The 17,228-nt window shown below is 42.0% G+C and overlaps 1 protein-coding gene across 1 annotated transcript in view; it reads left to right on the top strand.

The window, feature by feature from the left end:
* DOCK2 (dedicator of cytokinesis 2) overlaps positions 1-17,228 on the top strand; it is a 736,392-nt gene that overhangs the window by 574,270 nt on the left and 144,894 nt on the right. The window contains exon 29 of the mRNA XM_006884420.1: positions 3,478-3,572. Within this exon, the coding sequence (XP_006884482.1) occupies positions 3,478-3,572 (95 nt within the window). The remainder of the gene's footprint in view (positions 1-3,477; positions 3,573-17,228) is intronic.

Below are 17,228 nucleotides of genomic sequence, written 5' to 3' on the forward strand. Positions count from 1 at the left end.
CTCTTCCTGGATGATACACACACACACACACACACACACACACACACACACACACACACATATACACACAGTTATTGTTGTTGCTGTGTACCATTAAATCAGAACTGACTCAAGCTGACCCTCCAATGGGTTTTCAGAGGCAGTAAATCCCATGGGAGGAAATAGCTCATCTTTCTCTCATTCAGCAACTGGTGGATTCAAACTGTGTGTCTTTAGATTGCCAGTGCAACTCCTTTCCACTCAGTCACCAGGGCTCCCTAAAACAAAATCTAGTAGTGTAATATAATATAGTACAGTAGAATACAATTTTATAAGGTTTATTATATATAGAAAGTTGGATATTGGAATGGAGAAAGTTGGCACCTGTGGCCTCAACTTCTCTTAGCCGTTGAAGCTAAGCTTGCTCTTGGATTGTTACCTATGACCTCTGATTTCATGTCTGTAGCAAATAATTTCCTCAAAATGCAGCCCAGACAAAGCTATCCCTGGTTACAGTGTAGCAGAGCAACTTTTCCTCTAGAATGGTGGCCTGGCCATGGTCAGCCTGCAGCCAGCCTTTGTCATTGTCTCTTTCCTCCTGCCAGATCTGGGATTCTTGCTGCCAAGGACTCTGTCTTCCATCTGCTTGCCAGGGTCAAGGGCACTAGATCTGAATAACCTCAGAGCGTACCCAAGAAGGTGACCAGTATCATATTCTGTCCCTTCAGTAGTCAGATGGTTTCCCTACTGGAGAAGTTGTTAGGAGCCACTGAGACAACTGTGACTCACTGCAACCCTATGAACCTCAAATCCATACCCTGTTCTATCCTTTGCCATCTTCATCCTCTTTGACCCACTTGAGCACATTTCTCCAGTCACAGTGTCAATCCCTCTTGTCGAGGCTCTTTCTCTCTTAAACTAACCCTCCACCTTTTCAACCATGATGTCCTTCTCCAAGGACTGGAGAAGGTTTGGAAAGACATTGAACTTTTCTGGAAGATACAGAACATAAATTAAAAGCAGACTGAACTATGCTAATGGAGAAGGGAGGAGGAAGATAGTGGTTTCACAACTTGAAGAATGTCGTCAGTTTTGCTGAATTGTGCATGGAGAGTCAGTACATGCCCTGCTATGTATTGTCTCAACAACAACAATAAAATAAAATAAAATAGATTATTAACAAACAAAACCACCCAAATAAAAAATAGCAAGCAAAAAGGAAAGCTGAGTAACCTAAGTTCCCACCCCTTTCAACTCTATCTTGGGACATGAGTATAGATGGGCTGGGTTCCTAATTGTTGCTGTGCTACAGGAGAAAATAGGGAAATGGAAAGAAGATCGGAAAAGGAGTTCTTCCTTACTAAGTATGTATTTGTTTTCTTCTATAATTTTCAGAATGGTATGGCATAAGCATTCACTTACTTACTCATTGCCATTGAGCCTGAATTGACTCATAGCTGACCCTTTCTTGGGGTTCTGAGGCTGTGAATCACAGGAGGAGACTGCTCATTTTTCTCCTGAAAAGACATTGGTGGATTCAAACCACCAGAAACATGGCCTTTGGCTAGCAATGCGCCCCCTACAGACCACCAGCATTCCCTGACATGAGCATTAGTAGGGAGTGCTGGTGGCCTAGTGGCAAGAAGCTGTGCTGCAATCTTGGAGGCAGGCAGTTCAAATTCATCAGCTGCTCCTCTGAAAAAGGATGAACAATCTCCTCTTGTGTGAGTAACTGCCTCTGAAAACCCTCTGAAGGGTCAGTTCTGACTTGATGGTACACAACAACAACAATCTCATTTTATAAATACACACTCCGCTTGTTCAAGGTCACCGTTTGATAAGATTTGAACCTCTGTTGCAATACTTCCTCCACATCTTCTTATCTGGAGCTTACATCTTCTTGTCTGTTTTCCATGTTCTGGTCAGAGCCCTTCTCCATGTCTTTAGATAGATGATAAGTGCGTAGCAATATCCACACTTCCCCAAGTAACTTCAAGGGCAGAAGAGATAACTATTACCATCATTAAGCACTTACAAAGCACTTGCAATGGCTAAGCTCTGTATTAAGCATCTTGGGATGTTGTTGTTGGCTGCCACTGAATGGTCCCCTGACTTATGACAACCTTATACACTTGGAATAAAATGTCACCCAGTGCTTTGCCATCCCCATGATCAGCTGTGCACCAGACCATAGTGATCCATAGGATTTTAGTTAGCTAATTTTCAAAAGGAGATTGCCAAGCCTTTTTTCTAGTTCATCTTAATCTGGAAGTTACACTGAAATCTATTCAGCATAACAGCAACATATGAGCCTCCACTCACTGACGGATGGCAAATGCTCATGAGGTGTCATATCCAGGAATTAGACCTGAGTATCGTCCATGGAAGATGACAACTCTACCAATGAACCATTAGTGAACTCTGAACATCTTGTAGACATTATCTATTCAATGCTCACAGAAACCCTGCAAAGTAGATATCATCCCTATTCTGCTGATGCAGAAACTGGGACATAAAGCATTGAGGTAATTTTCCCTAGAAGCAAAGATTATTGGAAAGGAACCAATCCCATTTCCAGAATTCTGCAATTTAGCTTAAAGCAGTGATTTTCAAATTATATTCCTCCCAGCTTCACTATCCTCTATCGTAAACACACACGTACTTAGAGCTCTTTACATCTTATCTATCTTATTTATTAGATTCCAGGTAAGATTTCCTTCGAACAAAGGATTTCACAGTGAAATTAATTTGAAAACCACTAGTTTAAAGAAAGAACTCTGAATAGGTTCTCCATTTTCTCTGGGTTTCATATTTTACCTGAAGAATGTGGGAGGTATGACTGTGCTTCCAGGAGCCCAGGAGGGTTCCTGTGCTAGTAGTGCTGGCCTTTGGGCCTGAGTTGGCCTTGGAACTCATGTCCCCCCAAGGACGGAGAATAAGTTTGATCCCCTGTAAAGTACGACAAGACCCACTCTGAAACTCACCCAAGCAGAGAAAAGGTTTCGCTAGCTCTGCTGCTTCTTTCTAATCTGCTTGTGTGCAATGTATGAATTAGCTGTGTTTACAGTACTGCTAATTAAGTGTTCATTTTAATAATAGTTTGTTTGCTCAATGACCTGAGATGCTTTCATCCAGTGGAGGTTATTGCTTTCTCGAATACATATTTGGGAAGATGATTTCAGAATTGTCACATCAATGAATATATTTACTTCTTTACTCCCAGAGACAGAATTAATAGTACTTTATTTGGAGAACGTTTTTACATTTCGTATTCATGTTTCACTTCTATTTGTAAAGCAGTCTCCCGGTAACAATTCTCACCTCCCATTTAAAACCCGTGACTACTGGTTCCACTGGATTTACCTGATAAAAAGCTATGCCACTTCCTTTTCTCTACTGCTGAGAAATAATAAAGACAGTGTTTAAATTAGAGCCAATAAGATCTGGGCACTTCCTGCCAGCCCCACTAATGGGTCGATTTTTGTTTTACGATTTCAGGACTTTTTGATGGAAACATTCATCATGTTCAAGGACCTCATTGGGAAGAATGTGTACCCAGTAGACTGGATGGCTATGAGCATGGTTCAGAACAGGTGAGCATTTCCGTCTTGCAAGAGGCCAGCTCCTTCTCCTGGGCGCTTCTAAAAGCTTTGATGGAAAAAACAGCAGATGATTTCTCAAAACCTTGTTCTCCATTCCTACCTGCAAACTTCTGTAAAACTGGGTCTTCATGACATTTCTCATTTCTTTCTCTCTCCCTGTTCTTTGACTTTTTAGACATGTTTTAGTTCTTTAGATGGAAAATCATTCCATTCTGCCTTCCAGTTTAGTCTCCTTCAACATACTTCTATATCACAAGAGTCAGTCATTGGTTGGATGAGACAGAAGTGTTCTTAGGAGACACTGAAGAACGAAAGTAGAATTTTCTTTGATAGAAAGGAAAAAACTTCAGATTATAAATGTCCATTCCATAATTGTTTTTTGTTGTTGTTGTTGTTATGTGCTGAGTCATAGCTGACTCATAGTGACCCTATAAACAAAAGACGTGAACACTTGTATAACTTTCATCATTTCTCCAGGTTCATAAGGTTTCTGGAGGTGAGTTATTTCTGAAGTGGATGCCACTACTGCTTCCAAGCTTGTTTTTATCAGGGAGCTCCACTAAACACTGTCCACCATGGGTAACCATTATCGCATTTGACACATCAGTGTCACAGTGTTCAGCATCACAGCAACCATGAGTTACTTCTGTACAGCAAAAAGATGAAAGTTATACAAGTGTTCAGGTCTTTCATTCATAGAGTCACTATGAGTTGTCTACAACTCAACAGCATTTAACAACAACAACAACAACATAGAGAGAGCTCAATTGGCCTAGTGGATGGAAAGTGATGCTCCCAAGCCAAAAGTGGGTGATTTTAATCTGCGGCCCTCAGGCCTGGTTTTAATTGTTTTTGGTCAAACATTCTTCTAAGTGGTATAGCACTGGTCTGTCCATTTGCTGTACAGAGATAACTCATAGTTGCTGTGATGCTGAACACTGTGACACTGATGTGTCAAATGCGATAATGGTTTTACCCATGGTGGATGGTGTTTGGTGGAGCTCCCTGATAAAAACAAGCTTGGAAGCAGGAGTGGCATCCACTTCAGAAATAACTCACCTCCAGAAACCTTATGTGCTTGGAGAAATGATGAAGAATGAAAATTTTTTTACTATTTGATGAAGTCTGAGCATTTCTATCTGTGTATAGCAAAGATGTACCACCAATCTCAGATTGCCTCCATCTCTCTGAAAAATTGTCTTCCAACTTCACGGACATCTAAGTGCCCAGCTACATGATTCCTGGGGTCTGAGGTCTGCTTCAGGAGCTGGTAAAAGGGAGGAGGGACTTAGTAAGGCAGAAAAAAATGCAATCTGTGCATCTCAGCTGGCCTTGTTCTGCTCCCATCAAGCAGGGTGGGAGGCTAGCTTTGCAGTGATTAAAGTGTTCATAGTAATTAGTCCTGGGCCACATCATGAATAAGAAGCAAGTTCCTCCCCAGCCTTCACGTCTGGATTGACTTCATGGTCGTACAGACTGTGGTGTCTCACAACACCCTCCATTTAGAAGGTTTCCAAAATCAAACCCACTGCTGTCAAGTCAATTCTGAGTCATAGTGACCCCACAGAGCAGAGTAGAGAGTTTCCTGGCCTGTAATCTTTATACAAGCAGACTGCCATTGAGCAGCTGGGGGATTCAAGCCCCTGAGCTTTCTGTTGGCAATCAAACACTTTAACCATTGTACCATCAGGGATCCTTGAAAGAGTACTATTCTTAATTCAATGCTCTGCTATTGATGTCTGGAATGTCTTCATAACTAATTTTATATTATTCTAGTTTATTTACAAAATTTGAATACATTGTTTTTCACACCAGATTCTTCTAATTGTCTTCATAATTTTTCAACCAGCCTCCTTGCATTTGTGTTTTTACTGAATCCCACATATTATGTAGCTGGGTACACCGTGTGTCCATGCTCGGTCACCTCAGGTTGGGCAGCAGCCACCTCCTCAGCTGCGTGTGGGCCCCTTCGGTGCTGGCTAGCTGTGCAGTAGTGTCTTGAGGGTCCCTCAACAACAGACTCATCCAGCCATAGAGTTGGAACTGACTTGGAACAAGGAACTGACTATTGGGTCTCCAAGGCCAAATCACAAGGAGAGTGCCCATTTTTCTCTCATGAAGCTGCTGGTGGGCTTGAGGCCCCATTGACGAATCCACAGGAGATGCAACACTGATTATTTGAAGTCGCTCTACATGTCACAGTCAACTTCTCATGGTTTCCTACCTTTCCAAGCCTCTGTGACTTTGCATAAGGCATAAAACTTTGCCTAACTCTCCTCCCTTCTAGACTAGACTTGACATAAAAGCATCTTGTAAATCCTTGACCTATGTATCCTGCCTGGTGGATCATTCTAGGACTCCCTCGTGAGAAGATAGTGTGGTTCCTCCTCTGTGCTGCGTTTGTTGTTGCTGTCAACTGCCACTGAGTCAGCTCTGACTCAAGGTCACTCCAATACAACGTACCAATCCTGTACCATGTTCATGGTCATTGGCATGCTCAAGTCCACTGTGATGGCTGTGTACCTCACACGCCCTGTTACAGCACTCACCCCACCAAACTATACTTATCCCATCATCTAATTGTTTCTACCACCAGAGTAAGAACTTCTGGATGGCAGGCAACATATCTGATATACCTGTGTTTCTAAGTTTCTGTCATAGAACCTGGCATTCATAGAGGTGCGTGATAAACTCTGTATTTCATGGATACTTAGGGATTAGGACTTCCAAAGAAATCCAAGTCGAACTTGCCTAAGTGAAAGAAAGTTTCTTTTTTCTCAGATTCCATAAAAACCTAGACTCATAGCTGACCCTTTGCTGGGTTTAGACATGGATGCATTCAGTTGAGGGGGCCCTAGTGGCAGGAATTCTGGATGAGTATCTTATTAGATTAGCAATCCCAGTAAAAAAGAGTCTCTTCTTCACTAGGCCCAACAGAAGTGGCCCCGCTAATCTCCTAAAGACTAGGCTGCATGCTCACCCCTTCACCTCCATCCAGTGGAAGGCAATGTACGGCTTGGTCATGAAACCCCACTTTTGCAACTGGCTAAGAGTTCTAGAGGGAGGAATTGGTGATGGCCTGGCAACTGTACAGAAATCCAGTGATCTCAGGGCAGGGAGGTGGAAGCCTAGAGGTGCTGGAGGCTTGGCTGAGCCAGCTTCCTCCTCTGAAGTTCAGGAGGTACAGGGCTGATCCATGGGGAAATGCATTACAGATGTGTCCCCTTCTAAAATCCGACCTAGCTGAGGACTTCAGTCATTTTTTTATATAGGTCCCCAGAGATGACTCAATAATCTTTGTTTCTTTATACCTAGAAAATGAGAATATAATTTTCTAAGGTACCTAGGAAAATGGAATTGTCTCTTTAGTAGAAGTACTTAAATCTCTTTAGGATATGCTGAGTACTTAAGTCTTTACATTAAAATTAGGTTCTTAGGAACCCTGCTTTAAGATTTCTGTGTTATACCTTAATTGTCTCTTTCTTGAAGCCTTAGTTTCTTATTCTTTAAAGGAGGGAATAATAATAATAATAGCCTCTATATCATGGGATTTGGGGTCTTTATGAGGATGTAATGAGAGATTTTATTATCATAATGTGTGAACCCTAGGAGAACTCAGTAAGAACTGGTGTTGCCATTGCCAGGTGACTGCAAGAAACACAGCCTTGGAGAGGTAATGCTGGTGCCGAATGCCAAGCAAAGAGAGTTGCTCCGTAACAAACTCAACTCATTGCTGTTGAGTCAGAAGCAGTTCATAGCTCACCTTCTATTGGGTTTCCAAGGATGTAAATAACACAGGAGGAGACAGCCCTTTTTTGTTAGGTGTAGCTCTTGGTGGATTCGAACCTTCGGGGAGGCCTGGACTTTGGGCAAGCAGCACGCTACCTACAGGGTGTGCCAGCAGAGCTCCCTAGGAAAGTCCCTGAGTGGTGGAAATGTTTCACACACTCTAATAATGCTAATGGAAGAGTCTGAAATTCAAGTTCATCCAGAATTGTGTTAGAAGGCAGGCCTGGGATCTCCTGAAAAGTCTACCCTGAAAAGCTCATCAAGTCTGCTCTGACATGAATGCAGCTGCCAGGAATCAGTGGGAACTATGGTGATGACGACGCTGGGAATGATAATGAATGAAGAAAATTGATTTTTCTCTTTGCAGAAGCACAGCTGAGTTTGTAGAACTGCCTTCACTTTCAGGCTAGCATAGATCCCTGGGTGATACAGTTTCTGCTTAAATTCTAGCCTCAAGGTTTGAACCCACTCAGCAGCACCACAGAAGAAAGGCCTGGCAATCTGATTTCATAAAGATTACAGCCAAGGAAACCCTCTGTGGCAGTTCTGCTATGCAACACGTGGGGTTACCATGAAGGGGAGGTGACTTGGCTTGACCTTTTCTTGGATTTTTTTCTTTTTGCTCATGTTTTAGTGATACCTTATAAAGAGCTTGAAGTTTTGTTTGTTTTTTTTATTGCAAATGATATTGTAGTGTTGTTGTTGTTATGTGCTATCGAGTCACCTGCAACTTATAGCGACCATATGTACAACAGCTCTGAAGCCTGACCTATTCTGATCCAGTTCACTGATTTTGACAGACCTACTGGCATAATCCCAGATACTGTGTCAATCCATGTCATCTGAGATCTTCCTCTCCTGTGCTGTCCCTCCACTCCTCCATGTATGATGTTTTTTGTTGTCATTGTTGTTGTGTGCCATTGAGCCGCCTGTGATTCATAGCAACCCTATATACAACAGCTCTAAACCCTGCTCTATCCCTTGCCAATTGTCTCCAACATGCCCATCCCTATTATCCCAGTGATGGGATCAATCCATCTCATTAAGGGTCTTCCTCTCCTGCTCTGTCCGTCCACACTCCCAAGCCTGATGTCCCTCTCCAAGGATTGATCCTGCCTTGCAAAGTGTGTCAGATGGAGCTTCAGAATCCTTGCCCCCAAGGAGCAGCCTGCCTTCACCCTCTCCAGGATGAACTTGTTTGTTCTCCTAGCAGTCCATGGTATATTCAATACTCTTCTCCAGCACCAAAGCTCAAAGGCATCAACTCTCCTTCTAGCATCCCTAGTCATTGTCCAGTTCTCTGATGCATAGCAAATAATTGCAAAGACCACGGCCTGGATCAGGTGCACCTTAGTCTCCAGACTGACATCATTGCTCCTCAGTACCTTGGAGGGGTCTCTGACAGCAGACTTTTCCAGTGCAATTCATCTTTTGATTTCCTGGCTTCTGGTACCAAGAGTGTTGACTGTGGAGCCAAGCAAACTGAAACTGTTAACAATCTCAATCTCATCATCATCCATCATGATGCTGCCAATTGACCCAGTGGTGAAAATTTTTGTTTTCTTGATGTTAAGTTTCAATCTATATTGAAAGTTGCAGTCCTTGACCTTCTGCAGCAAGTGCTTCAGGTCCTCTTCAGTTTCAGCATGTTATTGTAGCTAAAATATATTAAATGTTTTGAGCTGTAACTAGTATAAATGCTTTGCATTAATTAGCTCATTTAATCCTAACAACAACTTTGTTATGTAGTTATAGTGTAACCTCCCTCTTCCTTATGAGGAAACTGAGGCCCAGAATAGATTAGCTACTTGCTCAATATTTTGTTGCTAATAAGTAGCAGAGAGATTATTTAATCAGAGCTCAGGTCCTAGATCTTTCCTGCTTTTTGCTGATTTTTGGAAAGTAGATAAACAGACCGTTTTTCCAAGGTGCCTCTGCATGGACTTGAATTTTCAACCTTTCCGTTAGTAGCTGAGTGCTTGCTACTCAAAGACTCGAAACTTTACCAATGTTTTTGTTGGAAGGTTCCCTCATTGTGACTCCAACTCATAGCAACACCGTGTATGGCAGATACAACCTTGCCCAATGCTGCACCAGCCTCCCAATCTCGGCTATGCTTAAAGCTAAGCTCATTGCTGTAGTTATTGTTTCAATCCATCTGGATCAAGGTCTTCTCCTTCTCTGACCCTCCACCTTTGCAAGCATGATGCCCTTTTCTGGAAACCAGTCCTTCCTGACAACACGGCCAAAGTGTGTGAGATGACCAGGCCTCTAAGGAGTACCTAGCTGTCCTCTGAAGACAGATTTGTTTGTTATTTTCACAGCCCATTGAATATTCAGTGCTCTTCACTGACATCACAGTTCAGAAGCCTCAATTCTGCTTTGATCTTCTTTATTAGGTGTCCAACTTTCACATGCATATGAACTGACTGAAAATACCATTGTTTGGATCAGGCACACCTTAGCCTTTCAACTGAAAGGCTTGCTCCTTAACACTTTAAAGAGGTCCTTGGCATTAAATTTGCCTAGTGCAATACAGCTTTTGATTTCTTAACTACTGCTTCATGGATGTTGATTATGGATCCAAGGAAAGTAAAATCCCCGACAACTTCAATATTTCTCCATTTATCTTGATGCTGTTTACTGGTCAGGCTGTAAGGGTTTTTGTTTTCTTTATATGAAGCTGTAATCCATACTGAAAGCTGTAGTGTTTGATCTTCTTCATGAAATGCCTTAAGTCTTCTTTGCTTTCAGCAAGCAAGCTTTTATCATCTGCATAATGCAGGTTATGGATAAGTCTTCTTCCAACCCTACTACCACGTTCTTCTTCATATAGTCCACTCTGTAAACTGTGAAGCTGGTATTATTAGCTGCATTGTACACTTGCACCGAGGTTCTAGGAAGTAAAATTCCTTGTCCAAGTTCATACATATGTAGCAAATGGTTTCTGAATAATTTGGGAAAATAGTACATGTGCCATGATTTAGCTCAGTCCTGTAACCCCCACATCACAATTTTTTGTCTTCTTCAAAGTTCTCTAACCCAAATGCAATTGATGTGCACACTCAAAGCCCATTCGTATGTTGGCTACTTTGCACATTATACATCATTTCATTTCTCCTGCCCTTCCTTCCTTCTCTCTCTCTCTCTCATATATATTATTATAATTTATCTGCTTTTATCATTTCTCAGCTAGCATTTATGAGTTACGGATGAATGTGTTATTTGTATAGTATTTACTTGTTGGAGGAGGGAATAGGTCTTCCATATTTGAATGTCTCCCAGCTAGGTGCAGACATAGTGACACGTCTACTCCAAGAAATATTCCTGCTAGAGCACTTTTTTATTTTTGCTTAGATGCATTATTTAGTAAGATCTGATTTACATGATGTGGTTAATTTTTAAATGATCAGATTCTTTACAATGTTGTAAATTAACAAAATTGTGCCTAGGAATTTCTATTTTTTTTACCTTTTGTAAGGTATTATAATAAGTAAATTTGTGATATTTTGAGGGGGCTTGCAGATTTATATACATCCTAAAGCCTCTCTAAATTCAATCAACCAAGAAATACTTATTAAGCATGCGTGCCTCTAGGTAGTGCCCGGGCCCATTTAAGCCACGGCCCCAGGACACAGAGCGCTGATAGACTTGCTGAAGGACACGATAAATATGCCCACATGGAGATGATAGAATGCCATAGCCACTGCAGTGAGTGCAGATTACAGAGCAAGAGCAGAGGTTTGAGCTTACAGTTCCCTAGGTTCAAATCCCACTGCCACCATTTTCTTATCATTGACTCAGTTTTCTCCATAAAATGGGCCTAAAACAATATCTTTGGCTATATAGTGACAAAATCAGGAAAAGAGAATCTGTATGCAGAATAGATGATTTGGGAGGCTGGACTTCATGAGGAGCAATGTGGAGTCAGGATTGGAGGAGGACTTGTCAACAACCAACATTATGTAGATGATACAGCCTTGCTGCCTGAAACTGAAGAGGACCTGAAGCACTTGCTGTAGAAGGTCAAGGACTGTATGCAGTCTTCAATATGGATTGAAATTTAACATCAAGAAAACAAAGATTTTCACCATGAGGCCAATTGGTAGCACCATGTTAGATAGATAAGAGGTTGAGGTTATTAATGATTTCACCTTGTTAATTCCACAATCATCACTCTTGGCACCAGCTGTTAGGAAATCAAAAGATGAATTGCATTAAGAAAATCTGCTGTCAGGTATCTCTTCAGAGTGCTTAAGAGCAACGATGCCAGTCTAAAGTGCACCTGATCTAGGCCATGGTCTTTGGAATTACTTGGTAAGCATAAGAAAGCTGGACAATGATAGAAGAAAATTGATACCTTTGAGTGAGTTGTGGTGCTGGAGAAGAGTATTGAATATATGATGGGCTTGCAAGAGAACAAACAGATTTGTCCTGGATAGGCTGAAACCCAGTTGCTCCTTGGAGGCAAGGATTTTGAAGCTCTGTCTGACATACTTTGGACATGTTGCAAGGAGGAGGAACCAGTCCTTGAAGAAGGACATCATACTTGAAAGGATGGAGAGACAATGGTGGAGGGGGAGACCCTCGATGAGATAAATTGACACAATGACTGAAGAAATGTGATAGGTGTGTCAGAGACAGTGAGTTTGGCTCAGGATAGGGCAGAGTTCAGAGCTATTATGCATGGGATCACTATGAGTATTACCTGACAGCATTGAACAACAGTGGTATGACTTCCAACATCATAGAAACATGCAAGCCACCACTATACAAAAAACTGACAGATGGTGATGGACCTTAGTTGGGAATGACTTCTTTGTGTAGTTCCCAATGGCCCAAATCCACATTGTCCAGGGAAGGCCTCTCCATAGTTTCTGTTGCCAGCAAAGCCCACCTAATCCTAACATCTGTCATGCAGCGGGATTCCAGGTTCCAGAAGCCTGCTGCATCCTGGCTGGAAGCTGATATTACAGGGCATAAGTTAGGGGACACTGAAGCCTAGCAATGTTCCTGATACTGAGCTGCAATCTGCTGATTCACTTTAACCTCTTGGGCAGAGAGCATTGTGTGTGTTGTGTGGGAAGCAGCTTATAGGCTCCAGTGCCACAGAGGAGAGATTAAAAAAAAAAGCTCCCGCCTTTTGTCCAGCTCTTTTATTTCCACCTTCCAGCCTTGATCAGTGGAATCAACTGCATCCGATAACCCATGGGAGAAGGGACATGGGATTCCGAGGTGCTTTCTACCACCCTTGACGATTCACAACAAAAAGGAATACTCACCAGCTGTTCCCTCTTTCGTTCACATCATATGTGATCTATGGACTTAGGTGCTGTATTACCAGCACTGTATCATCTTGCCACTGTTCTAAAAGGGGCCCCAGAAGATGACGATGATGGCCTAGTTGCAAGGAGCTGTGCTGCAATCCAAATGCATGCGGTTCAAGACCACCAGCTCCTCTGCTGGAGAAGGATGGGTAGTCTTCTTCTGTATGATAAACTGCCTCTAAAAATCTGACAAAAAGTCAGCTATGGGTTGGTTCCAACTCTACGGTACACAACAACAACAATAATACAACACTAATGGTGAGAAAAACGAAGCGTCAGTCTTAGAATTCTCACCTTCCATATTGAACGAAGCTCAACTCCCAGCTTAATGTAGTGTATGTGTGACCTCCGCTTGTCTGTAGTAGAGGTTTGTGTATTGATCCTGAACAAGTCTTAGGGGAGCTTCCAGACTAAGATGGACTGGAAAGGAAGACCTGGCAGTCTAATTATAATATCAATCAGTGGTAAGAAAACCTGATAGATCATGACAATCTGATTTACAACAGATCATGAGGACAGCATTTCGTTCTGTTGGGTGTGAGGCCATCATGGGTCAGAGGTAACTGGACTGTAGCTAAAACACGTGGAGTTTATTGAAGGCATCTATGTGCTGAGGTATTGGGCCCCTGGTTTCATATCTTTAGTCTTTACAGACAGCCCATTTTACAGATGGAGAAAGTGAGAATCACAGAGGTCAAGCAAAGTCAGGTCACTGAAGAGTGACAGGATGGGAACAGGAACCAGACAAGTACGCTCTGACACCAGCAGGTATCTGTGTGAGCTTTCTATCCTGGGTCCAGGCCAGCACGCGATGTGTGTGGTATTTTGGGACTGACCCAGTGGCAGCACATAGACTTTCATAGCTGGCTTAATAGCAAGGCTCTGTTCTGTGATATGAAGGAAAAGAAAGAATGAAGGGTTTGATCTATTAATACTCATTAGACAGAACTCATGCGTAAGACCACCCACTGCCCACAGGCTGAGGCTGGCTCATAAAGACTGACTTAAATTCTGGTCCTGGATTCAGTTGGCTGTGGTCATGATGGCAGGATGATAATGGGATAAAGGGAGATGGTCCTCTGTGTATAGTGTGCACATGTACAAGTATGTTCAGCACCAAAGACCATTTTAGACTGATTTTTTAAAGAAGCTACTCTATCCCTCTGACTTTGTGCTAAGGCTTTAGAAAAAGTCAAATTTGAGATTAGCCCTGAGATCTGTCACTGATTAGTTGTGTGAGTGTGAGAAAATTAACCTTTTTAAAGCTCAGTTTTCTTGTCTATGAAATGGATGTAACAAAACCACCCCATTTTGCAAGATTACATGAAATAATGTCTGTAGGGTATTTTTAGCCCAGACCATATAGATGATAACAATCTATATTTCTATAAGTGGTTATTAGCAGAATAAGCTCATAGTTGGGATTGAAAAGGTTTATTTATAAACAGAACAGTATGGTAGCTAAATGTTATACTAAAAGCAGAATACCTTTAAAGTCTTCTTCTACATGTTATTGAGATAGTGACCAGAAGTCACATCTCTAAAATGAGAATGGTGTCTTATTTGCAGTTTTAATGTGAGAATGAAAAGAAAAACAGAAAGAGAAGAACGTATTTTAAAAAAAAAAAAAAACCAACACAGACCCTGCCCACAATCAGCACCTAATAAAGGTGGCTGTCACTTTTCTTGATCTCCTTTAGCCTGGTAAGCATCACAAATGAGATGCAGCAAGTCATAGGTGGAGATTTGATAATAAACATTTGTTTCCACCAATGGGAGCTCACTGTCAATGAAAGTGTTAGGAAGAGTTGAGGAACCTGGATTCCCTTTCCTCTTATTCTGCCTGAAGAGAGCTCTTTGTACTCTCAACCCAAAGCTTGCACCTCTCTGGTAGTTCAAATCCACAAGCAGCTCTGAGGAAGAAAGATGGGCAGTCTCCTCTGTGACTTACAGCCTTTAAGATTCTGCTGGAGGGTTGGCTATGAGTTGATTCCGGCTCAACAACAGTGCTATCCAACTTGCAGCCAATCCCTGCCATTGGCATAGTCTTGGCCTTGGAGAACCCGAGACAAATTTAGACTGGCAGCCAAAATGATGACTGGTACTAGTACAGCTGATTGCTTTATTGCTGCTGGGAATGTGTAAAACCCCTCATTTTGGTAATGTGTTAGAGATTCTGAGATGTTTATACATAATATGACAGCTATTCAATGCATTTCCATCTGCAGAATCAGATAACTAATCTTTAAGAAAAAAAGGATGGGTATTATTTTCAAAAGTATATTAGCAGGTGGCAGAACAACAAAACCAACGAAATCTCACTTTTTGACAGCCTGATGGGTTGGCAGACTTGGTGGGATTTTGTTTTTGCATCCATGTAGTCCTGCCTGCCTCTGCACACTGGCTGCTCCTTTTCTTCTCTCTGTCCCTTTTGCTGCAGGCCCCTGTACTTGTCTCTGAAAGCAGTATTGGAGGGTCGGATGCAAAGGGTCTGAACCAGGCAGAGCTACCATGTGACTGTTGCTACCATGTGTTGTCACCATGTGTTTGAGGCCTTGGCTCACACTTGTCGGGCATCTGCCCATTAAACCCTGCAGTCAGACACGTCAGAGGCAGATGTTCATGTGTCTCAAGTCTGCACAGCTGGAGAGTGGCAAAGCCTCCAGTGGTGTGTGGTGTGTGGACGTGTGTGCAAATCCACTGCTCCCACTTCTAGGGTGCACTGCCTTTGTTCAACATACATTCGGCATATGTTCACTGACAACCTGACTTAGCACTTCTATTAGGCAGTGCCCAGTAAAGCAGATTCTATAAGTGCTTTTCTCACACTCTTAAAAAATGTCAACAGCAATTGCCATCAAGTCACCTTTGATTTATAGCAACCTCATGAGCATCAAAGTAGAACGGTGTACCATAGAGTTGTCAATAGCTGAAATTTAGAAGTAGGTCACCAGGCCTTTCTCTCCAGCCCCCAAGCCTTTCTTAAGAGGTGCTTTGAATCTGCAACTATTTAGTTAGCAGCAAAACATGTATCACTTGCATCATCCAGGGACTTCTTCTACTCTCTTCTCATTCATTGTTGTTCAGTCAGGATTGATTCAGAGTTGACCCTCCAGTGGGTCTTCAGAGGCTGTAAATTATAGAGGAGGAAATGACCCATCTTTCTTGCATCTGCTGAACAATTCACTTGAACCACCATAGAGGGTCATCCAATGGGAGAACTCCCTAAAAATTAGGCTACAGACAGACTAGGAAGAAGGATTGGCCATCCACTTTTGAAATAGCAGGCCTCCGAAAATCCTATGTACAACAGAACACATGTAGATAACAGAAAGGGCAACTGAGGTTGAGCTTTCAGGTATGGAAATACAAAGGAAGAGGAACAGTTGTAAGCAGACACTAGTGAGTGGGACATGGAATGTGAGAACCATGAATGTAGGAAAATTAGATATTGTTAAGGAAGAAATGGAAGCAAAAATATTCACATACAAGGTATTGGTGAGATGAGATGGACTGGCATGAGGTGTTTTGAGTCAGATGATCATATGATAATATTACTCTTGAGATGAAAAGGTGAGGAAAAATGGAGTTGCTTTCATAGTTAAGAAAGCCAATTGCTAGGTCAATCTTGAAGTACAATATTGAGAGTGACAGGATAATATCCATATGCATACAAGGAAGGTCAGTGAATACCACTATCATTCAGATATATGCACCAACAACCAGAGCCAAGGAAGAGGAAATAGAAGATTTTTACCAACTTTTACAGTCAGAGATCTATCAAACTTGCAGTCAAGATGCATTGATAATCATGGGTGACTGGAATGCAGAAGTTGGGAACAGAGAAGATTCAGTAGTTGGAAAACATGGACTTCATAACGGAAATGGAGCTGGAGAGAGGATCATTGAATTTTGCACAATGACTTATTCATTGCAAATACATTTTTTAAGAGACATAAACGCAGGTTTATATACATGGATTTCACCTGATGGTATGCATAGGAATCAGATCGATACATCTGCAGAAGAACCACTGGAGAAGCTCAATATCAGCTGTGAAAACAAGGCCAGGAGCTGATTGTGGAACATACCACCAACTACTCATAAGCAAGTTCAAGCTGAAACTGAGGAAAATTAAACGAAGTCCACGGGAACCAAAATATGACTTTGAGTTTGAGTCTATCCCCCCAGAATTTCAGAACTATCTAAGGAACAGGTTTGAGGCCTTGAACACTAATGACCGAAGACCAGACGAGTTGTGGGAGGATATCAAGGATATCATCCAGGAAGAGTACAAACAGTCACTGAAAAGACAGAAGAGGAAGAGAAGACCAAAATGGATGTCAGAAGAGACTCTGAAAATTACACTGGAGCACAGAGAAGCCAAAGCACAAGGAAGAACTCAAGATATCAAAGAGTTGAATAGAAGATTTCAAAAGGCAGCATGGGATGACAAAGTAAAATATTACAGTGAAATGTGCAAGGAGTTGGAGTCAGAAAATCAAAAGGGTTGAACTCGCTCAGCATTTCT

The sequence above is a fragment of the Elephantulus edwardii genome, unplaced genomic scaffold (assembly GCF_000299155.1).
Source record: "Elephantulus edwardii isolate Elephantulus edwardi_28Jun2011 unplaced genomic scaffold, EleEdw1.0 scaffold00033, whole genome shotgun sequence".
NCBI lineage: Eukaryota > Metazoa > Chordata > Mammalia > Macroscelidea > Macroscelididae > Elephantulus > Elephantulus edwardii.